This window comes from Struthio camelus, chromosome 1 (genome assembly GCF_040807025.1).
Source record: "Struthio camelus isolate bStrCam1 chromosome 1, bStrCam1.hap1, whole genome shotgun sequence".
Classification (NCBI taxonomy): domain Eukaryota; kingdom Metazoa; phylum Chordata; class Aves; order Struthioniformes; family Struthionidae; genus Struthio; species Struthio camelus.
Window position 1 is genome coordinate 220,445,736 of NC_090942.1, and position 23,016 is coordinate 220,468,751.

Genomic DNA, 23,016 nt, shown 5'->3' on the forward strand with positions numbered 1-23,016 from the left:
ATGGAGGGTTCTGTTGTACAGATTATGAGCTCCTGTCGAGTACCTACTAGGACCCTGAAAAAAAATCACATCTCTAGGGGTCTGGAACTTAAAGCTATTATTTGGGCATGTCCAGCATTCCTGTCCAGGCTTTAAAGACTAACGATGCAGATGAACATGAACAGCCCAACGCCAGATTTGACAAGCAGAGAGGAGAACTTGTTGTTCAAGAGGCTGTTCATCTATAGAAAATGGTGCATTTTTTCCACTAAACTGCACAAGTAAGTGTTTATTAGGCTTGCAAAATTGTCTTGCTAAACCTGGTAGGAGGTTGAGCGCAAGTGAGTAGCTATGGTCTCGACACAACTAGCCAAAATGATCTTTATCTTGTGTATGAGATGTATGCACACCAGAAGTGGAATCTGCATGCAGAACTGACAGTAACGGAGTGGTAAGAAAGAATATTTACTCTTTTTTGCCGGTTTTGAAGCTGGAATTGAAGACTGCCTGTTTTACATAGCCACTCTACTTTATGTCTAATTCTACCATTATAACTAAATATAAAGGTTAAGTAGCTTGGCTGAAAATCGCAAGACATGCTGAAAAATGTTGATCAGCATTTGATTTTCATTAATATGTTCTTAACACATACAGATGTTTCATCTCTGAGCTCCCACATATGCAAGGCAGTTTTGTCGATAAACTGCTAGACTTAATGCCCAGACTAGTGACCTCCAAGCCTTCAGAAGTGGTCAAGATCCTTCAGACAACACTACGACAAAGTACCTTCCTTCACCTTCCTCTTCCAGAGCAGGTCAGTTTAACGCACAGAGTTAAAATGCAGCGTTCTTACAAACTGTCTTAGAAGCTGATAGACCATAAGGCTTTTATGTCTCAGCTTTTTGATCAATCACAAGGGTTATTTCTTTGAACTAGATACCTAGCATCTCCAGGACTGTTGCTAAAAATAGAAATTTAGTTATTCCTGACTTCCTGACTGTATCTAAAATTATCCAAAGCTGATTCACAATATTTTCTCTTTTAAGAACAGCAATGGTTTGGTATTTTATTTATTTTTTTTATTTATTTTCCTTCCCACTCACTTTTGCCAACCACTTTGCCCCTAATAGCTCCACAGAGCTACTGCAACTATCATTGAGCCTACCGGTGAATCTGATAACCCTTTGAGGTTTACCTCAGGCTTGGTAGTGGCATTGGATGTTGATGCAACTCTGGAACATGTACAGGATCCTCAAGGAACTGTTAAAGTTCAGGTAAGGACTCACTTGACATAAATGCAAACAAGATTGTATTCTACGGGTAGCCTGCAGAAGGATGTCAGTACTTCTAAAATGCAAATTGTTGCTAACACAGCTATGTTGCATTTCTGTGTGTTAACGCACGCACATCCAGAAGCTGGCTTGTATATTGTGCACTGTGTTGACTTACATGCAGGTTTGATTTGAGCACTTTGAGGCTATTCTGCGCTATGCGTGTGCTACCAAATGTACTCACACATTACGAACAAACAAACGCTGGTGGTGACAATCCAGCCTATGTAGCGGGAGGAGGGGGAGCAAAAGAAGCTGTGTTGAAGCACACAGAACTACATAGGCGCTTGGTTCTTCATATTTAAAACTTAACTTTCTTCCTGCTGCTGAACCACTTGTTTAAAATGTAGCTAAGAAGGCGAGTGTGGTATGATGTCAAGTAAAATATGCAAGCTCACTGCATAACAAAGAAATCAAAAACCCTGTTTAGAGTGCAGAGGAAGAGGCGTGACGTCAGTGCACTTTTTCCAGTGTGCTGTGGTTCTGCATGGCAGGTGTGTGGCCGTTAAATCTAGAGCAACTGGACTCCTGGCTACGAGATAAAGTACACCTTCCTGCCTTCTGAATTTGGGCAAAAAGCAAAACAACGGTGCATGTCATACAAATTCCCAGTGCAGTTGCTATTCAGTTGTTTCTTTTGTTTTTTTACCCTAGGTGTTGTATCCAGATGGACAAGCTCAGTTAATCCATCCTAAACCAGCTGACTTCCGAAATCCTGGTCCTGGAAGGCACAGGCTGATAACTCAGGTTTACCTCTCGCACACAGCCTGGACAGGTGAGGTTCATGATAAAATATAATGCGTTTGTGCTGCTGCAAATTTCTGAGATAGGAATGTATCTTTCTTGATCCGTGTTTTGCACGAAAGATGTACCCATCCACATGCAGTCTTCCTGGCACGCAGCACCTTTAAATGAGCGAGCACGTATTTAAAGTGAGGTCACCCATTTCAGTGCAGAGTGAGGTTAGTTGTAGGAGGCAGGCCTGCATCCTTCTTTAAAAGTAAGGAGTCACGGTAAACTGATTCATTGTAATTCATTGTTTTAGTTCTGACAGGTATTTGAGCATAGCAGAGAACCTTTGGAACTGTGTGTATTCAACAGTATAATTTCACTGCTGAAAAAGGGTGGTGAAACTTTAATATGCTCTAAAAAAATCACCCTTTATCTCTGATGAAATATGTGACTCTGACATTCACGTTCAATTGTCGTTGGCATTCACGCTTCTCTCATACAAAAGTGCTTCGGTAATTGGCTTGTGGGATTTCAAACAACAAAAGCAAAGAATATTTGTTCACAGCACTTTCTCCTGATTTCTTTTAAGACCTTCACATGTATTCAAATGCAGGCTTTTTTTGTGTGTGTGCAGTTTATTTTCTGGTTTGTAGGATTTGGTGGTTTATTTTTAACCACCAAGTTTTTTTTGTTTTGTTTTCTTTTAATGCAATGTTCTTTTTCACTTAGTCATTTTTCTACAGTACTTCCATAGCACATTCATTCATCCTGCTTGCTTTATTTTGTCTGGGAGAATAAAAAATGGTATTGTTTCTAAGTCTGGGAGTATCCGGATTTGAAGGTTGATCCTGTGCCAGAGGGAGCAGAATCGAGTTCTTATTTCTGGTTTTGCAGTATTTGCTGGAAGGGCATTTTCAGTATGGTCCCAAGGGATTCTGTTTTGATGTCTTCCCCTAGTCATTATATTTAATTCATTAAACTTTGACTTTGGAACCTAAGCATATGAAATGCAGAGATGATACCAAGGTGGCAGTGGCTGAGAGAATAGGGTCAGAATTCAAAGTGATACTGGCAAAGTGGCGAAACTGTCTTAGTTAATGAAAATTAAACTTATTGATGATCAGTAAAAAGTATGTGCTTAGGAAGGAGAATGTCTCTCTTGGACTGGGGAGCCCAGCACTGGACCCAGTACTCCAGGTGAGGCCTCCCCAGGGCTGAGCAGAGGGGCAGGATCACCTCCCTCCACCTGCTGGCAACACTCTGCCTCATGCACCCCAGGAGACCATTGGCCTTCTTGGCCACAAGGGCACATTGCTGGCTCATGTTTAACTTGTTGTCCACCAGCACTCCCAGGTCCTTCTCGGCAGAGCTACTTTCCAGCAGGTCAACCCCCAGCCTGTACTGGTGCATGGGATTATTCCTGCCTAGGTGCAGGACCCTGCACTCGCCTTTGTTGAACTTCAGGAGGTTCCTCTCCGCCCACCTCTCCAGCCTGTCCAGGTCCCTCGGAATGGCAGCACAGCCTTCTGGTGTGTCAGCCACTCCTCCCAGTTTAGTATCATCCGCAAACTTGCTGAGGGTGCACTCTGTCCCTTCCTCCAGGTCATTGATGAATACATTGAACAAGACTTGAGCCAGGACTGACCCCTGGGGGACACCACTAGCCACAGGCCTCCAACTAGACTCTGCGCCATTCACCACAACCCTCTGAGCTCGGCCATTCAGCCAGTTCTCAAGCCACCTCACTGTCCCCTCATCTAGCCCACACTTCCTGAGCTTACCTAGGAGGATATGATGGGAGACAGTGTCCAAAGCCTTGCTCAAGTCCAGGGAGACAACATCCACTGCTCTGCCCTCATCTACCCAGCCAGTCATTCCATCAGAGAAGGCTATCAGATTGGTCAAGCATGATTTCCCTTTGGTGAATCCCTGCTGACTATTCCTGATCACCACCTTGTCCTTCAGATGCTTGGTGAGGACCTCCAGGAGGGGCTGTTCCATCACCTTTGCAGGGGTGGAGGTGAGGCTGACAGGCCTGCAGTTCCCTGGCTCCTCCTTCTTGCCCTTTTTGAAGACTGGGGTGACGTTGGCTTTCTTCCAGGCCTCAGGCACCTCTCCTGATTGCCATGACCTTTCAAAGATGATGGAGAGTGGCCTAGCGATAACATCCGCCAGCTCCCTCAGCACTCGTGGGTGCATCCCATCGGGGCCCATGGATTTGTGGATGTCAAGTCTGGACAAAAGATCTCTAACCTGATCCTCCTCCACCAAGGGAGAGTCTTCCTCTCTCCAGCCTTCCTCTCTTGTTCCCAAGGTCTGGAATTCCTCAGGACTGGCCTTAGCAGTGAAGACTGAAGCAAAGGCAGCATTCAATAACTCTGCCTTCTTTGTCACCAGGGCACACGCTCCATTCAGCAGCGGGCCCACGTTTCCCCTCGTCTTCCTTTTGCTATTGATGTATTTGAAGAAGGCCTTCTTGTTGTCCTTGACATCCCTTGCCAGATTGAATTCCAGCTGGGCCTTAGCCTTCCTTGTCGCATCCCTGCACACTCTGACAACGTCTCTGTATTCCTCCCAAGTGGCCTGTCCCCTTTTCACATTCTGTACACTTCCTTCTTCTGCTGGAGTTTGGCCAGGAGTTCCTTGCTCATCCATGCAGGTCTCCTGCCCGCTTTGCTGGACTTCTTCCTCAGAGGGATGCACTGCTCTTGAGCCTGGAGGAAGTGATGCTTGAATATTAACCAGCTTTCTTGGACCCCCCCTTCCTTCTAGGGCCCTACCCCAGGAGATTCCCCTAAGTAGGTCCCTGAAGAGGCCAAAGTCAGCTCTCCTGAAGTCCAGGGTTGTGATCGTACTCATTGCCCTGCTCCCTCCTCGTAGGATCCTGAACTCCACCATCTCCTGGTCACTGCAGCCAAGGCTGCCCCCAACCTTCACATCTCCAACTAGACCTTATTTGTTTGTTAGTACAAACCTAGGTACAAAGTTACCTTACGGACGGTGTCAGGAGTACCTGCCTAACTGCTGAGATGGAAAAGGTAGGAAAAAGGCTATCTTGCAGTATAGAAAACTCCAGGAGAGGAGAATCTTTAATCTCCTGTGTTGAAAGTCTTGATCAGGCTCCATCTAGATTTTACTTGATCCTGCCATAAATTTAGGGAACTGGGCCTGCTGTCTTTTGAGAATTATTTTTGAAGTTAGCTATTTTTAGGTTTATCATGGGATTCTCTTCTTCAGCTATGACTAAGGGGGGGGGGGAACCCTAGAACAGTGCTTAATTCTGCTATACTGAATGTAATGACAATGTTAATGTGTTAAACTTATCTTGAAAAATTAATTTACCTTAATTTTTAAAAAATTATTTAAATAATTTAAAAAATTAATTCCTTACCCCAGAATAAGTAAGCTAAATTATTGTCCAGTTTTGAAGTCTCACAAATTCTTTCGTTCGGTATTGCTTATTCACTATATGATGACAGTCGTGTTTGGGTTGTTTTGGTGTTTTTTCCCTCTTCAGAGCCGTGTCAAATCGAAGTGAGGTTACTGCTGGCCTACAATTCCAATAGGAGCAAGGCATCTGCTAAAATTCCCAAATCTACCTGGGGCGACAGTATGGAGGCTCTCCCGCAATCTGAAAATGGTATAGAGGGAACCATACCGTTCAGCAAACCCGTCAAAGTTTATATAATGCCTAAACCTGCCAGGCGGTGAAGTCTGTCACTGAAAAGCACCTATTTATGTCATTGGGTTACACGAAAACAATTTGCGTTCCAAGGTAATGAACCAAACCAAAACAGTGTTACGCTTGCACAAAAACATGAAAATACAGCTGCTAAAGAACAAAGTCTTCTGTGTTACGAAGCAGATAGATCAATACAGGAGTTATTCAGTTAGTTAAGAACAGTTGCAAGGAAATGCAGATGTTTCTGTATCGGATCAACAAAAATCAAGGTAATTCTCTAGTCAGTGTTCCAGTGACTATTTCATTGGGTCAAACGCTGCAGTCTTCACCTGTCAAAAGTTTCTCTTCCAGGCCTTTAGGTTTTTTGCCCAAGGTATTTACTGTGTAAGTGCTTAGGCACTTAAATCAATGTTATTTTACAATTCCCTGAAATGAAGTTAATGGTTTGAGTGTTTGTTTTTTTTTTTTTTCAATGTCTGAAACTTGTATTTGTGCATTGGCACCTAAATCCTTAGCAAAAAGTTTTTTTTCTAAAGTGCTGTTGTCCTATGTAGAAACTACATCTCCAAGTGAAATTACCAATTGCCGTAGGCTAAATCCTGAGCTACTCTACATCCTATACAGCTGTAGTGAAGTTAGCAGTTTTGGGGAGGATGTAGATTGTTAATGCTGTGGGGCTGGGGAAGGAGGAACACGTTGGCTCACGCAGCAGATCTTCAGTTAGCAGGACGTGGAGTTCAATTGAATAATAGCAATGCAGCAGCATGTTGCTTTTTTTTGCCTAAAATGGAGTCATACATCTTTATCTTTGAATTGTAACTTCCCTGTCCAGTTTGCGTATTTGTATGCCTTTAGGGACAACGTGACTGAATAGCACGGGGTGAAAAAATACTATCCCTGTTCCAGTAAGTTTTACAGGATCTGTTTCTGCTTGTTGATCTCTTTCTTGGACCGATCATGCTGAGATTAGAAAGTCTGTTTAGTTTTTTGTTTCAGCAACAGTTTTGGCAGTCAAAAATCTTTCTGATCTCTTCAGAATAGCTGAATACACTCTCAGTTAAGCCGCAGTAAGTCAACTTTTCAGTGTTTCCCTGAGCAGGTGAGCTAAGAGGGAAAGGAAGGCCTTTCCCAACAGGATGGGCCCGGTTGCAGATCTGCAGTTGAGGACCAAAATAACTGGTCCTGTAGAACATCTGCGGCCCCTTCTCATACCATGTTCGATTCCCGGAGGGCTTGTACTGGCTGAAAACGTGATGCTTCTGGCCTTCCTCTTGGAAGGTGTCTGTTAATCGCTCCCATGTGCAAAACTGTGCTTCAAAGGACTGAGGAACCTCCTATGATTCTTAGCAAAGAATGGATAGGATTTGATAGGATTTTCTAGGAGTGCTTAAAGTGTGAAATTTCCTAGTACAGCAGCCAAATGTTATCTGTGTTTTATTAAATTATTTGCAAAAAAAAAAGTGTATTTTAGCAGCTAAACGAAGTAATGAAGAAATATCTTCCAGTTGTACAAAGCCCCTTCTATGCTTTCCTGCAATAAAATTGGAAAACTTCTAACCTCTTTCTCGTTACTGTAAGGGCGAACACGTGCTAATAAGACTTTTTTTATTGTTTCTTATGTAACGCTGACATGTTGTGGTCCAAAGGCTGACTCTTAACTCATGGATACCTAAAGCAACTGAATGGTTACAATGTCCCTTCTTAGTGTTACTACTTTTACCAACTGTATTTTGTATTTCAGCTTTAGGGCGTTGGTTTGAAAACCTCCCGCACAGCTGAGCTGTTACCATCTGACTTCTTTGGCATGCTCAGTTGAGTTCCCAGGGGACACGGGTGGATGTACATCTCTGATTAGGAGGCTGTGTCCTGGACAGATACTTGATGAGTTGATCTGTCTGGTTACAGGTATCTTCCCTCCCCCCCCCCCCCGCCAAGTTTTACACTTTATCGATGTGTTACACTTAATCGATTTATTATTTGTGCAGTTTGTCAACCCGATAAAGACTCCTAATTAAAATCGTGTCCATACGCTCAAAGCCCCAACTGATGCTGTGGTGGGCAGAGCAGAGACTAGGGGCTGAGCCTGATCCATGGAGAGGGGCCTGCCTGTTCAGTGCTGAATGTGGCCCTCCTGTGTCAGCGCAGAGCCATATTGATGGGCAGCGCAAAGAAACTTTCATGCTGCTCCCTCTCCTGCAGATAAACACTCCACATCCCGGCATTAACCAGCTGGCTGGCGTAAGGTCTGCCTTTCTTCAAGGTAGTTGGGCTGTCCTGTGGTTATCGGTTTTGGAGTTATGAATTATTACTCGGTTCAAGGCCACAGATGACCAATCTGCTCCTCCATTCTGGGCCTTTTTTCATTTACGATATCAAAACCTTGGCCTCTTTTCTTTTTCTTTTTTCTTTTTTTTTTTTTTCCTCCTGAGCACTGAGACAAGTTTTGACCATTTTGCTCACTTATCCTGTTTGAACTCCTTTCATACAAGGCGAAGATCACTTTCCTGTACTGTTGCCAACTGAGAATCAAATCCTGAAGAGATACAGAAAAGTTATTAATCTGTAATTTCAGGTGCCTAAAGTCCCTTGAAAGTTTAAAGCCACTTAGAATGTTTTCAGTCTTGTAATAGGAGTACTTGATAGTTGGCTTCTCTTAATTTTACCCTGATCTTCCCCCACCACCACCACCCCTCTGATTCCTGGTTTGACTCAGAAAGAGTCATATGTTTTCCTTTTTTCCATAGGTATTGCCTTTTCAAGCAGGTGACTAATTCATTGTCATTTTGGCCAAACTGAAAAAAAGTACGCTCTAACACTTTATGAAGATTTTAAAATTCAGTGCTGGATGCTGTTTTTTTTTTTCTGTTGTACTCCTTCCAAGATTCAAATTTGCCCGTGTTTTTTTCTGTTATGTAGATAAGCAGACTTGTAAACATCCCTTATGTGTGATGTTGCAGCAACTCTTTCTACCTTGTTCTTCCTACTTCAGCTAACCTTTTAGTTTCCTGTTACGTTCTTGCTGTTTTCGGCCGTGTCCCTTTTTATTGAAGATGTGCATGTATGCTTCTGAGGTGTGTGTTTTTTTTTTTTTTAAATTAACTCCTTACCTTGATCTATGATTTCTTTTCACATCACATTTTAACATACAGGAAATCCAGAAAGGCAATTTGTAAAAAGGTAATATGAGACCCTATCTTAAAGTCTGTATGTTGACTTTTTCCCCCCTGTCCAGATTTGAGACGTTTAGGTTTTCTGCTCTCAAATTCTGGAATTTATACAAGGATGTAATCCAGAATTTTTCATCTCTATTGAAGGAGGAACATAGGACTTCAGCTCACAGTCCTCCAAAGGCTGGGAGATTTGGTTCTGCCATATGTTTTCTCAGGAGTGGGAATGTAGCGCCATCATGCAGCATGAGGCTTGCTACAATGATGCTGAGCAATCTAGAAGCAAGGGCAGATAATTTGCTGAACACTGTAATGATGTTCAGTCCCCAACTGTTGTGCATTTTACCTCCCTGTTAGCTAGAGCGGCAAGAGTCTGGCAAGGGGTGGGGGGGAACTGAACTGTTAGGAAAGTTCACAGGGATGTAGCTTAATGATCTGTAAAGTTAAACAAGACAACACACTTACACATGGCATTTGAAAGTAAATCTGGAAGGGGGTGGGGGGAAAAGCCTATTCCTGTATGCTTTTAATTTCAAACTCGTGATCATACTGCTTCACATTAAACAGGCCCGTTTTTAGAACTTTGAAACTAAATAATACAACTAACAAGAACAGTTAAACAGTGAATTAATTTATTTGGAACAAACGTGAAGACTATGAGCCATTAATTAGAATGTGGCATTGCTTCAACTATTTTATTTTAAAAGGTATAGAAAAATTAATTGGGCGGTTACATTCACTGCAAGAGATACAAACAAAATCATTCTTTGGAAGAAAAAAAATGACCATCATGTGTACTTCAATGAGGACCATATGCCATCAGCTTGAGCTCCATCTTGCACATGTGGGTTTCCTTTGGGTCTTGTCTTATGTTTGTCCACGTTCTCCAATTGCTTGCTACAGCCAGAGATAGAATCAATATTTTCATCTTAATACAAAAAACAGACTGGAACACGAGTGAAATGTGCACTAAGAATTGTGGACTGGGCTGTCTGCAGTTTACAGTTTGAGTCTGCAATACTGATGAGACTTTAAAGTTGGAAGGCATAGTTATGCTAGACTTTCCATCGATGCAGTCTAACGTCTCTTAAAAATGCTGGTCGTGTTGCATTCAGTTGAGACGTTTACGGCTTGCCTCTCCTTGCTGCCAGATCGCGCATGCTGCTTCACAATGATAAGCGCTGGGGACTGAACTGCTCAGCGGCAGGAACAGCTGGGCTGGAAACTTCTTGGCACTGAGCCCAGAAGTGGCTTTATTTTAATGAGTTTGTCAGGGTGGGAGTTCATGGCCTACTGGGAGATGATGGTTTTCATGGTGGGAGGCAGAGAAGTGCATGCGAAAAGGCCTGCCCTGTAAAGTGCGTTCCCATGATTCGGGCTAGGAGATCTTAATTTTAAAAAATCATTTATGGCTTGAGCTGAAAAGAGTCATTTAATAAAGATACCAGTTTTGATGAATGTGTCTGAGCTGTTTTAACCACGTAGCAAGATAGATAGCTTCACACACTGAGAAGAAAATTTGGCTTTCAATGACTGAAGCAGGCTCTTTTGTAGGAATTGACAAAGCTGACTCAGGAAACTGTGATAAGGATGATAATATAAGGTGTGGATGGAAAAGACTTACAGCACGTTATCTCCTTGTTGACACTGAACTTTCATACTGATGATAGCAGGATACAGTTTACCTTTTAAAAAGAAAAAATCCACTTCTTTCTTTCTTTGCACTCTGCACCTCCCCATAGAAATGGGGTCTTCCTCTTCCATATCCTACTACTGGCTAAATAAAAGGAACAATTAAAAGTCTGCAGCATAAAACAGCGTAAGGCACACCTCTAAAAGTTACCTAGCAGAGTTAAGAAGGCTTAGCTCCTTTCATGCTTTTTAGAACTACACAGTATTTCTCTCAAATACAAATAAAGCCCACGATATTTTTCTCAACTATAAGACACACGCCTATCAGGTTTGTTGAACGTGGCTTCCCCCAGAAGGTGATTTCAGTACCACATTAATATGGCAAGGGGAAAAAAAAAAAAAGTGGAGGTGACAGATAAGGTGTTTGTTTAACTTCTCATAGCAGCGTAATGTGCATGATGTGGTACTTACTTATGCAGCTGGAATTGTTCTCTTAACAGAAGCCTTACCAAGCATCTTCCTACTTAAGGCTTCCTTAAGCGCCAAAAGTTCAAGAAACAATGCAACTATGTGACAGTGACTGAGAGTCAAACCCCACTCCACTGTAAGATAAATAAAACTTTAATGCAAAATAAAGTCTTCAGTCGCTGTGCAGATCGGTAAGTACTTGCTCTACTGGCATTCTCTTGAAAAAACTATGGTCTTTGGGGTCAGCGGTTCACCTTCTACTTCATGCAATGCAAACTATTCAGAAAAATGTCATAGCTTTTACAGCTGTGTCAGTGAATACAAACGCAGTTGAAGAAGCAGTTCTTGCTGTTTTATATAAAATTTTGCCTTAAATGTAGCCATATTATTACAAAAGTTACTGTAATTAAGGATCATAAGATTAAAAACTCCATATTCCTTAGTACTCGCTTTCCCTTTGCTTTTACGCCACATCATTGTATTTTATGAAATAAAAGGTTTTAAAGCATAATACAGCAAACAAACAGAAAACATTTCATTTTGTAAAAGGTTATTCTTGGTTCTTGGGAAAGTCATTCAGTTCTCATACTAATGCAAGAGCTATCCAAAGTAGGAGTGGAGAGGCTAAGTGCCTCAGGGCTTTCAGTAATGTTATGTCTGCACTTTTGCTAATTTGTACAGACTTGATCGAACACTAGTGAGCCTAGTGGAAAGAAATCTACGGTAAGTAACTTGTAACTGGTCATATTAAAAGAAGCGCACCAAGCAGGAGAAATAATGAGAACAGCAACCATGAGGAGCTACTAAAATCCTCAGTGCAATAATATACTTGCTGGCACAATGTTTAACTGATCATCATGACCTGATGATTAAGTATTCCAGCTGCCATTTGCCAGCTTGCGAGCAGCATCGTGATAGCAGCAATTTAATTCAGACTAATTTCCTGAAGGCTGACATTTTATATTGCAAATAAAAGATCAGTCTGTTGATTTAAAAAAGCTATAGACTTTTGAATCAAAATGCATTGTAAACTTATATATTCACAATTAATGATTAATGAGAAAATTCCGTACAGCCCAAATTTTATGTTTCTCCCCTGTAAACTTTTTTTTGGGTTCAGTGTAAAATTTGGAAGGGCCAAGTTATGTGATGTTCTCGATTCATCATAAAGACACAGATCGGCATAGTTAATATCCTGAATGAAATCACCCATAGGAGGCACAGTTGGAGCTTTTCAAAGCTTATTTATATGGTGGCTAAGGACAGAATAATGCTTCATTATCACTTCATATGTACCATTTCATTGTACTCACCAAATATCTAACAGCTATATTCCAGTACATAACAATGTAGTTGTCTATTTCCTGATAGAAATATTCACAACCTAAACTTAATTTTTCCACCTATTTGCTAAATTAAAGTAATCAGAATATGAACAATCTTCAGAGGATGATTAGGTCAAATTCAAGAGTAAATGGAAATATTCGGTAACTAAGTGATTTTCTGTCATTAATAACCTCTGTTGGTGAGCACTCAATTTGTTTAAATCTTGAATTGCAAAATTATCTTTGCATTTTAGATTTTCAGCCTACATAAGTGCTTGGCACTTTGCAGGCAAGTCCGCTCCGTTGCCTGTAATTTGACTCAGTCAGAAGGTATATCCATGTTTTGGCTGAGGTCAGGGAAGGCTGTCTTAACTAATGTTTCAACATGTTGAATGGAAGACTCCTCCCACTTTGACACCTCGAGCAGCCAGTGCATTGTACTCTTCCACAGCCTTCTCTGTTTGTAAGACCAACACATCAATCCCATGTTTCTTAAGATAGTCCACGGTAGATGGTGGTACCTGAGAAGAGGAAAGGAAAAGAGAACAACAAGTATTAGATTATTTTCCCTTTATGCCATAAAGCTTGAAGAAAAATATGTATTGAAAACAATCCTTAGCAGATGCACTAAAGGTGTCGACAGTAACCAAACTGGTAATACGCTAAGAAATTTTTAAGATTGATACCAATTTTTCTGTTCAATAAATCAACTTGTATATTTACACCTCCCATTTCTCCTTAAGAGTTTTACATATGGCCCTGTCTTACAACAAGAAATAGAATTTGACCAACAAATCAAAGTCAAAGAATTTGACCAACATGGAATACAAATAAAGTGTTAATTCAGATCCCCAAAAAGCTACAAAATTGTTTCTTATGAAGTGAAGAGCAGCACTTCTGAGCTTTCTGCAGGTAGTTTATCTGCTGAAATGACACTGCCAACATCACTGATGCTAACCCACAAGGAGCTCAGATGATGTTACTTTCAGGAAGACAGTCACTACTGGCAAGAGCTCAGATCTGCTGATTCAGCATTCTGATTTTTTTCCGTCTTAGAAGAGCATCCTGGATGATCTTCCCCCCAGCCCGTATACACAGACGAAGGAAAAACAAACAGTTCCAGTTCATGTTTATCAGAGAACAAAAACCTACTTGCAAAGCCTCACTCATGCCACGACCAATCACTACAGTTTTAACACCCTTCTTGACAACTTCTTCAAGGTCAGCTGGTTGCACTCCTGGAGAATGCTAAGTGTCAGGAGGAGAAGATTTTAGTGTTTATACTGAAAGCATAAACCAGGAAAGATTCAGCTATATGTTTTGAAAAAGTACATAGCTTAACAGGATAAATTAGCTAAACCAAAATGTAAAACAACCCTCTTTTCTGCATGCGTGCACAGACATGCACATGATATTGGTAATCTCAAAAGGTATTTTATACACAGATGAAGAATGGTAGTAATCAATTGATGGCAATATTATCATTGTTTATAAAACAGAAATTAAAACATGCATTACACATTTCTAAAACATTTATGTCTGACAGCTAGCATTTTATAAATATTAAAAGTTAAAGTGAAATTAATAAAACTGCAACATTTTGCTTTTTTTTTTTTAAATGAACAAAATGTTTTTGTAATAAGGGTTATGGCAGGCTAAAGTTTACTCACTTTAATTATAAAAAGCTCCTCAAATAATTAAAATGTTTTAATTTTTTTTATGTTGACTTTGTAAATCTCATTTACCCAAGAGGACTTAAACATATTGTTTCGCTTCATTTCAGTTAATAGTTTCAATTTCTGCACTATTCCCAGGAAAGGCATATTTAAAACCAAACTCTTTTTAGAAAAAGAAAGAGAAAAGAGCTATAAATTGGGTTTTTAAAAGTATAGTCATTACCCTTTAAACAAGCAAATCCATAAGCACCTCTAATGTTTAAATAAAACATTACTATGTTACCTTAACTGTATCCCTCCCAAATATTCACTGTCTGTGTATCTCTGTAGGCTAGAAGTAAGATACTGTACAACTTTTGGCTACAGTTTGGCCTCTCTTCAGTGTGCAATTTTTTTGTTGTTGTTTAAAACCATATAAACTATTCCCCCTGCCATCTTTCTTACAGGATTTGTATGTTTTTAAGTGGATTGAGACCAGCTTTTCACTTTACGTGGGTAATTGTGGACTTCTAAATAAAGTTATTTTTAATGGAGAAGCTCGTAAATCTGGATTCCCTGTCCTTCTTGCTCTTCCAGAAAATACTACATTCCTTGGATTAATTAAGGTCAAAGCATCAGCTTGGCAATTGGCTGTAAGAGGAATAAAACTGACCTAAAGCAGGAACTTTAAAAGTGGCCTATATAATGGAAAACCTAAATAGATGGCGTTTGCTTCTTGATGATGTAAAAAGGATGCCAGAAAACCTGCCTCTCTAAATGACCTGTTTTTTTTTCCCCTCTAGTTTTCATTTAACATAGACTCATCTCTCTTGCTTTAGCTGGAGGAATCCTTTAAGGACTTCTGTGGACTTACAGTTTTCAAATGATCAGACTGACTATCAAAATGTGATTGAGCTGGGAACTATTTGGGAACTTCTCAGCTATTATGTGTGTTCTGCTTCTCCAGTCACGTGGGTATATAAACTCAGAGAGCAGTATTGTTAAAATTTAATTTCTCTTATCGAACAAACAAAAAAAGTACCCCCCCTTCAAACTGCCCCAAGGGATGAAAATTCCACTTTTTATAATCAAGCCATTCTTACACATAATAAGACCTTGTTAAAAAGGTTACATACATACACAACTGTCTTTCTCTTTGCAACGTATAGATGTCTTTGCACAAAAGCACATCTTTCTCTTTGCACTATATACTCATTATAAATTGAATCCTGACAACTTACAATTTGCACCAGAAAATTATATACGAAGATCTAAAACCCAAGGTTCTGCCCTTCAGTTCTGTCAAAATGAATTCAACATAGCTCTGGAAGGGCCTGTGTGACTACAGCTGGAGATTCTAAGACCTGATGAGTATGTAGGCCTTTTTCATTTTAACCTTTGCTTATAAACGGTGGATTTTTTTTTCCTTCAAACCAATACAGCTATCCAAGTGCAAGCTCTATTATGGGAAGAACTATCAACACAAATTCTCTAATACCAATAGAGACGCTTCTAAATCTGGAACATCAATATGTAGTTTTACACAGTTATAATAACATGTACCAATAAAGTTTACAGAATACAAAAACTGTAAGGACAGGCACTTAAGAGTACGGCTATAGAGACAAGACACTGTGTGCTTAGCCAGACTGTGAGCTTTCCACGAAGAAACGTGTGCATGTGACACTGTCTCCATGCTCTTCCTCTGTAATAAGCATGAGGGACTTCACTCCTCAAGGAAAGTGACAAACTAACCCATATGCATGCTCAGTTACTGTGGAATTCTTCCGACTTCCCATCAATTCATTCCCAACCCACTCAGGACAACTTTCATTCCTGTAGGCATATCTTCAGCTTGAAAAAGGTTGCTACTAGCATCTTATTACAGTTGCATTCTTAATCAAACATGGAATGCTGTTTGTGGGCTCTAAGGTATATACGCTAGTGGTCCAATGTGTGCAGCTGTCTGTGAGGACCGGTGGCTATAGCTGCTACTCTCTGTCACTCATATAAAGTAGTGTGTCTGCAGCCCTCTGACCTCTTTGCACGTTTACTTCTCAGACAGACGTTCTCCATTTTCTCCCAGGAAAAGTCTAACGGTTGGAAAGAAGCAACGGGCAGCCTGTTGAACATCTGGTTGGAACTGTAATAACTCTTCCATGGACCCTTCTCACAGTCCCATTTAAAATCGAAGGCGGAAAGTAAACAATAAACTTACATTAGTCCCAGTTTCTCGCCAGTCCCAGGTTCGGCTTCCTCCTGGCCATACTTTGCAGTCCTTATATGTTGTAGAACAGCCTTTTACCTTCATCTGACCCCATGAAAGGGAAGCAATTTCAGGGGAAGACATCACAAAGTTGAATCAAAGTCTGGAAAAAGGATATTTAATACATAACTCCAGACTAACACATATAGCACACACACACAAAAAAAAAAAGTTCTTGTCCCAAGGCACTTGGAAGGAAAAGCTACTACAGATATTATCTATGATAATTATAGTGATTTTGTGACAACAGAATTGAACTGAGGATTGGCAGATTTGTTTAATTAACAGTTCTCCTCACGATTTTGTGTAGGATCTTGGACTAATCAATTTGTCATATCTGTAGAAGTTTCAGGTGCCTAATTTTTAAAGTAGTCAGCAGAAATCAGGTCGCAAAATATCCTTCCATATCTGGCTTTTAATCTTTTCTGTAAATGCACAATGGTGAGAACATATTCCTAAAATACCCGAGAGATACACTGGTTATATGGCCATCTAAACCATTTCAGTATGTAGACAGAGGTTTATTAACTTGGGATGGTGAATGAGGTTAAAAAAATCCCATACAAATATATTATTGCTTTACTGGCTTTAATTCAAAGCTCAAGAAAGACTAAGGCAAAAACAAGAAGATAGCTACATGCTGAATAAGGACTCTAATGGATATTTCATTTGCACACTTTTCTCAGTAAAGGCAACATTGAACAGAAAAGACATCACCAAAACAATGGCAATCCCATACTGCCGTAGCAGACAAGACTTCAGAAACCTAAAGAGGTCAGGCTTTCTTTCCCAAAGCAGAATCAACTATATTCCCTATAGACAGCAAGTCTCCCCAGGACAGTTAAGCACCCAAATGTCTTCTTTAAAGTCTATGCTAAATCTTCATTGTTTCACTTTAAAACCACTATTTTTACTCCTTTCTACTGTGGACAACAATAATAGCTTAATCTTCGACTTTTCTGCCGTCTTTCTTTTACCTGAACACTTATCATATCAATCCTTAGTTTTTTTCCCTTTCTTTTAAATTAAATAAACTTCAGTTCTCTTCAGCCTTTCTATTAATCATGTTTTCTGAATCTCTGCTTATTTCCTGGTTTTCCCTGGAAGCCAACAATTGGCTGCATCTTTCTTCGATGTCTTTTGCCTGAAACTAGACAAATTGCTCCAGCTGAGGCCTGTTTTTTTTGATAAAAGCAGTGTTAGTCTATATGCAGCATTGATATTAGGCACAGTGATTTTTAGATCTGCTATCACAATCTTAGCTGGCATCAGCAGAAAAAGACAATGCCCTAGAAAGTACTACTTGACAGTACCATGAAAATACCTGTGCTCTTTACAGTACTTCAAGTCCCTGCAATCTGATCTCTGCTATGATTCTGACACTAGATTGCAACATATTAGTCACACAGTGATACTTTAGAAATGGTTTAGACTAGCATGACAGTAAATTGACAGTTCTCCAGAGTAATGACCTCTTTCTTGCCCTTCCAGTTCAGAGGAAGGGCAGAGGAGAAAGAGGATGGTCTGAAAACAACATCAGGAAAAAAAAAAATATGCCATTAAAAGAACTCTGCTCATTGCTATTCCAAAAAACGTTAGTGGTAGACCCTTCCACATATCCAGATTCTCTTTTTGTTGGTTTTTTTTTTTTGGTAGTTGTTCAAATTCACCAGGAAAATCAACGTTAGGAACCCTGATGTTACTGATTAAAGAAAGAGCCCTCTTGAAAGAGCAATATTTGGATAAACAGGCTTCCATCTGCAATGCTTCCAGAAGCATTGCAACCTCCCTTCCCGCCTTACAGCAAACTACAGTATGGCCAGACAGGGTATGTTCTTCTCTGATTGCCAGGAATGAAGGTCAGTATCCTGCTTCAAACTTTGCATGAGGTAAAAACAGAATTACTTTGGGTACAGCAAAGGAATGAGGTTCCTTTATGCCAGAGAATAAAGGAGTAACTTTCTTGCTTGCTCCTTTCTGAAGTCCATGATACGCACGCTCTGCCCAAGCAGCTGAGAGAGTGCAATTTGTCTAGTTTCATATATTCTAGATTCCCTCATTACACATCCACAATGCAACGGGTTCGTATGAAGGTGCCTAAGTCCTTTTTCCCCTCAAGAGGTCTACTGAAGTGAGATTATAGTAGAAGAACTAACACTCATCCAAACAGAATGGAGATTACCTGTCGACCAAAGAGCAAAGGCAGAACCAACTACCCAGAAGTTGGCTCTGAAGAAAGAAAATTAATTTTTGCCTGCTTTAATCTTGAGAGAAGACAGCAGAATTATGGAGTTAGAAGACCTGGAATTTAGGCAGAAAGGAATGAACACTAAAATAATTAGGAATTATTATTATTATGAGTTATTATTATTATTAGGATTTCCCAGTCAAAATAGTACTAAAAGATTAGGACTATGCAATCAAAAGAGAAGAGTAAACTGCAAAAAAGATAGCAAATACAAGCTAGGGACACCATAATATCTTTTTGCAAACGCATAAAAATAAGGAATTAGCTGAAACGGAGAGAGAAAATTCAAAACCAATAAATACTTGTTTGTAATCTAAAAAGATTTCCTATACTACTGCCAGAGAATATCAGTATGGTGAACTGGTTATTTGAATTAATGAGGATATCTTAGATGGAAGAGAGTAAGAATTAACTTTATAAAGAGGACTTTGGACATTCTTGATGGAGACCATGGTCCTATCACTAACCAGCAAGAATTAGAAAAATATTTCCCCAACAAACAAATCATTCTTTAATTCTTCACTATGACATTTGCTGAAAAGTATAGTACCAGTCGAGATCAAAAGACAGTGAACTATGAAACTCAAACATGATCTAAAATAGCAATTTCTGTGAACTGCAGTAGTTCAAACATGAAGTTATGATGAACACAAAAGCCTGAGGAATCCATAAGCAAAACTGTGATAATTTAAAAACACTGGAAATACAGGAAGCTAGAGAGCCTACAAGGAAGCAACATACAAGTTCATAGGACACCATACTGAAAGAAAGAAATGAAGTAATGGCCTCTTGATGGCAGAACGAAAAATAGCAGAAGGCTAAGAATTAAGCTAATGAAACTCGACATTTAAGCACAGGTAGGCAACAGCGTGGATCTTAAAGTTTCCAGCGTGCCTAACTTCCATGAAGTTAAACCTCGCTTCAGACAGTGTCCGTCAGCAGCAACTTGGATTAGGAAAATAAAAAAAAAGGAATAGGAATAATGCATCACAGAAAACTGTATTAAGATAGCATAGAAAGAAAGAAGAAAGAATGGTTCATAAAATCAAAGCTATCATGAGATCAGAGAGGATAAATGCAAGAGTAAATCGGCAGACAAAGTTCTGGGCAGAGCAATTCCTATAACATACCAAAAGAACGTCATTCTCCAGAATTAGCTGTGAGCAAGGTGAATAAGTGACAGCGTGCAACTTCCCTACCTCCAATGTAATTTTAGAAACGATACGTAAGTTAGAAAAATAAACTCAAGTGATTTTAAAACTGACTGGCAGTGAAAACAACGAGGACAGTCTAGGTTCAAATGAATGCCGTAGGAAGGGGACAGATCTCAATTAAAAAAAAAAAATAGAAGGATATTTTTCAGAAACTCGGCAACGCAATTTTGCTGCGTAGCCCAGGGAAGGCGACGGAGGGTACTGCGCTCCTAAGAGAAGGAGGTGGAGAAAAGCAGTCTGAAGCGAGACGGAGGGAAGGAGGACGGGGGCAAAAGACAAAGATCCGAGCGTAGCGTTAGCAGGGCGGGGAGAGCGGGGGAACAGCAGCGAACACGGAGGAGCAAGGCTGGGGCAAAAAGTAGGCAAGAGCTTGACTTTACGAGGAGGACGCGGCACAGGCGAGTTCTTGAAATCCCACCGAAATAAAGGGCCGAGGCAGGCAGCGCAGCGGCAGCACGGCGCCTCCGGCAGCGCCCGAGGCGGCAGCGCTGCGGCAGGCCCCGGCGGCCGAGCGGCCTCCCCTCCGCTTCCGAGTGGCACCGTCCTGCTCAGAGCCCCCTCACACGAGCCGGGAGAAGAGCCTTAATTCCCCTTTTCCGCCCGGGCTGCGCTCCGCGGCGGACGTCCCCTCACCTTTCCCCTGAGGTGAGCCGTTACGACCGTTAACGGCCGTTACGCACCTGCCCCCCCGCGCGCCCCCACTCACCGCCGGCGCGCGCGAGCGACCCCTACCCCGCCGGGCGCAACCTCTGCCGCTCCCCGGCAGAGGGGAGCAGGGAGGGCGGGGCCCGCTGCGCCCTCATTGGCCAGCGCTCCCTGCCGGCCCCGCCCCCTCCCCGAAGGCATCACATAGGGCCGGGCATCCGGCTCCCTTCCTTGCGCCGCTCTGATTGGCCGCGCCGCCGTCCGGCCCGCCCCTCCGTCACAAAGCGCCCCGCCCCTCCCCGCCTTGTTTTCATTCCCGTGTCACACGAGGCGCAGCGGAGTCGGCTGGCGCCGCTCTAGCTGCTGCTGCCGCCACCGCCTCCTCTTCTCCTCCTCCCCCCGCCCTCCTGCTGTTGCATTGTGGGATAGTGGTGCCGCGGCCCCGGGCCTGCGAGCGCGGCTCGCCAGCGCCCCCCTCCCTCCCTCCATCTCCTCCCCCCTCCCCGGCTCCTTCTCCATCCTCAGGTCCAAGATGGCGGCGGCGGCTCCTCCGGCTCCATCTCCGCCTCCCCCTCCTCCCTCCGGCCCGTGTTGCCCGGGCTCGTGGCCTAACTTCGCCGTCGTCTGCTCCTTCCTCGAGCGCTACGGGGCCTTGCTGGACCTACCCGAGCTGCCTTTCCCCGAGCTGGAGCGAGTCCTGCAGCCGCCGCAGGAGCCCGGAGACCAGGGTGAGCGGCCCGGATACCTTTCTCTCCTCCCACCCCGCTCCCTTCACCCCTCCACCCCGCGGGGGGGGGGTCCGTGGGGTGAGCGGAGGAGGAGGAGGGGGGGGCCGGGGCTCTTCCCCCCCCCCCCCTCCGCCTCCTCCCAGCCCCCGGGGGGTGGAGCGGGCTGAGGTAGAGGAGGGGCCTGGGATTCCCGGAGTGAAGCTCCGGCGGGGGTGGGGAGCCCCCTCCCCTCGACTCCCCCCAAACGACCTTAATTTCTACAGGGAGCAGCTGTTGGGGGAGGGGGGGGCTGGGGAGGTGCCTCCTCCAGGTGAGGGGAGACTCCCCCTCCTCTCACACGCCCCCCTTTCCCTCCCCCCCCCCCCCGGCGGCTTTGCACCCCTTGCACGGGTGGGGTTTCTGCAGAAAGATGAGCTTAAATAACTGTGTTTTGTTTAGGCTCAGCCTGGCAGCGAGTGTCCTCCACCCCTCCCCCCCAGCTTGGGGGGTTGCTCTGCTGCCCTCCTTCCCCCCTCCATATGTATATATATATATATATATACACACACCCATATATATATATGTGTGTGTGTGTGTCCCTCTCAATTTCCCTCCTCAAACCAGGAAGGGGGGGGGCGAGGCAATGTCCTGATCCTCTTTCATTCCCCCCTCTCTGTGCATGTGGGGTGAGGTTTGGGGAGCAGAGGAAAGGGAAGCCCTGAGCCCTCCCCACTGCTGCTATTGTAGGAAATCTCCTCCCCACAAACACAGACATCCATTGTGTGTAGTCTCCATCCCTCTCCTCTCCACCCCCTCTCGTAGTTGGGGTGTGGGGGGGGGGGATAAGCTCATTGCCTGCTCCTTCCCCGCTGCCACCTGAGCTGTGAGAGGGCCCTGTGAGGCCGAGGGATGGGATATATACACTCCGCTGTTTTCTTTCAAGCTGCTCCTCCTCTCCTCTCGCTTTAGGAGCAGCAACGGTTTGGTTACCAGACTCTCTAATTTCTGCTCTGTGCCATGGATGTGGGAGGGCCTGGGCAAGAGAGTGGCCTGGAGAAGGGCTGCGAGGAGGCGGCTGTAGGGATATGGAGGGGAAGGTGCTTGTTGCTCTTGCTCTCTGTCTCTATTATTGGTTTGGTTGTTGCCTCTGCACTCTTGCCACATAGGGAGACCGCGGAGCTCACGGCGCATGCTCCTCAGGCCCTATAGAAACTTCCTGGTGCTGGAGAATCCCAGCTCTGGGCTGCTTTTGGTCCACTAAGCCCAACTTTCCCCTAAAAGCATGTACATAATACTTTTCCCCTCCATCAAACCTATCCTGCCTGCGGGGTTTTTGATAAATCGGGATGTAGGCTCTTCCCCTTATAAAAGGAAGTTGCTTTTCGCAAAGCGTGAACATCCTATCTGTAAGCTCACAATAAGCTGCTGCTAAAATAGTATGATATAAGATTAATTAAAATTACCGTCTCCTTATGTTGTCTGGTGTCTAATTCGTGCAAAAAGGACTATTTGAGGTCCCCTAACTTCTGAAAACAGCATTAACTTTCTCGAATATACGTATGCATTTTCAACTCTGCAGTACTCCTCTACCCCTTATGTTATGTAAAGGGCTTGTTAGAATAGGCAGTGTTTTGTTAAGCTGTCACAAAACTTACGAATAAAAACTATGAATGTTTCTTAAAGAATGTGAGATTTTTAAATGAAAATATTCCTTTTAAAGTATGGTCTGTAAAGAAAACTAATGCTGAGTGTGTGACTCTGAATGTAAATGAGTATGTAAGAGACCAATTTTTCCGGGTGAATTGCAGAATAAATTAAAGTCAAAAGGCAAGATAGTGACCTATGTTTTAAGTATGTGAAACCTGTGTTTGTTAAAACTCTTGCAATTTTTTTTTTGATAATCTCCCTAGCCATGCAGTTAAAGTTACCAATAGAACAATGACTGCTGCACAACTCTTTCTAAAA

At 42.5% G+C, this 23,016-nt stretch overlaps 3 protein-coding genes across 12 annotated transcripts in view; 2 read left to right on the plus strand and 1 right to left on the minus strand.

Annotated features, from left to right (window-relative positions):
* The window catches only part of INTS4 (integrator complex subunit 4), a 37,658-nt gene extending 30,377 nt beyond the window's left edge, over window positions 1-7,281 (plus strand). The window contains exons 20-23 of the mRNA XM_068930668.1: window positions 634-793; window positions 1,110-1,253; window positions 1,965-2,085; window positions 5,560-7,281. Of these exons, the coding sequence (XP_068786769.1) occupies window positions 634-793; window positions 1,110-1,253; window positions 1,965-2,085; window positions 5,560-5,753 (619 nt within the window). The 3' untranslated portion in view covers window positions 5,754-7,281. The remainder of the gene's footprint in view (window positions 1-633; window positions 794-1,109; window positions 1,254-1,964; window positions 2,086-5,559) is intronic.
* A 3,847-nt stretch (window positions 7,282-11,128) lies between these two features.
* AAMDC (adipogenesis associated Mth938 domain containing) lies at window positions 11,129-21,203 on the minus strand. 7 transcript variants are annotated; one of them, XM_068930675.1, is made up of 4 exons: window positions 21,010-21,203; window positions 16,190-16,340; window positions 13,469-13,564; window positions 11,129-12,837 (listed from the first exon to the last, which is right to left on the minus strand). In XM_068930675.1, exons 2-4 carry the CDS (start codon window positions 16,319-16,321, stop codon window positions 12,697-12,699), a joined length of 369 nt encoding a protein of 122 aa, XP_068786776.1. In that variant the 5' UTR covers window positions 16,322-16,340; window positions 21,010-21,203; the 3' UTR covers window positions 11,129-12,696. The 7 variants fall into 7 exon arrangements, with proteins under 7 accessions (XP_068786776.1, XP_068786774.1, XP_068786775.1 ...); XM_068930673.1 differs by lacking the exon at window positions 21,010-21,203 and adding an exon at window positions 20,432-20,530; XM_068930674.1 differs by lacking the exon at window positions 21,010-21,203 and adding an exon at window positions 20,406-20,524.
* Window positions 20,661-23,016, plus strand: part of RSF1 (remodeling and spacing factor 1) — a 67,914-nt gene continuing 65,558 nt past the window's right edge. For all 4 annotated transcript variants that reach the window (XM_068930667.1, XM_068930664.1, XM_068930665.1 and 1 more), the window contains exon 1: window positions 20,661-21,072. In XM_068930667.1, the coding sequence (XP_068786768.1) occupies window positions 20,877-21,072 (196 nt within the window). In that variant the 5' untranslated portion in view covers window positions 20,661-20,876. The remainder of the gene's footprint in view (window positions 21,073-23,016) is intronic.

What these genes read in the sequence shown, in the direction of transcription:
- AAMDC (XM_068930675.1), bottom strand. Translation starts at nt 16,321, where the DNA reads ATGTCTTCCCCTGAAATTGCTTCCCTTTCATGGGGTCAGATGAAGGTA. An exon ending in GGCGAGAAACTGGGACTAAT is followed by an intron (nt 13,565 to 16,189) that starts GTAAGTTTATTG and finishes CCTGACACTTAG; the next exon opens with CATTCTCCAGGAGTGCAACC. An exon ending in GCATGAGTGAGGCTTTGCAA is followed by an intron (nt 12,838 to 13,468) that starts GTAGGTTTTTGT and finishes TCCTCTTCTCAG; the next exon opens with GTACCACCATCTACCGTGGA.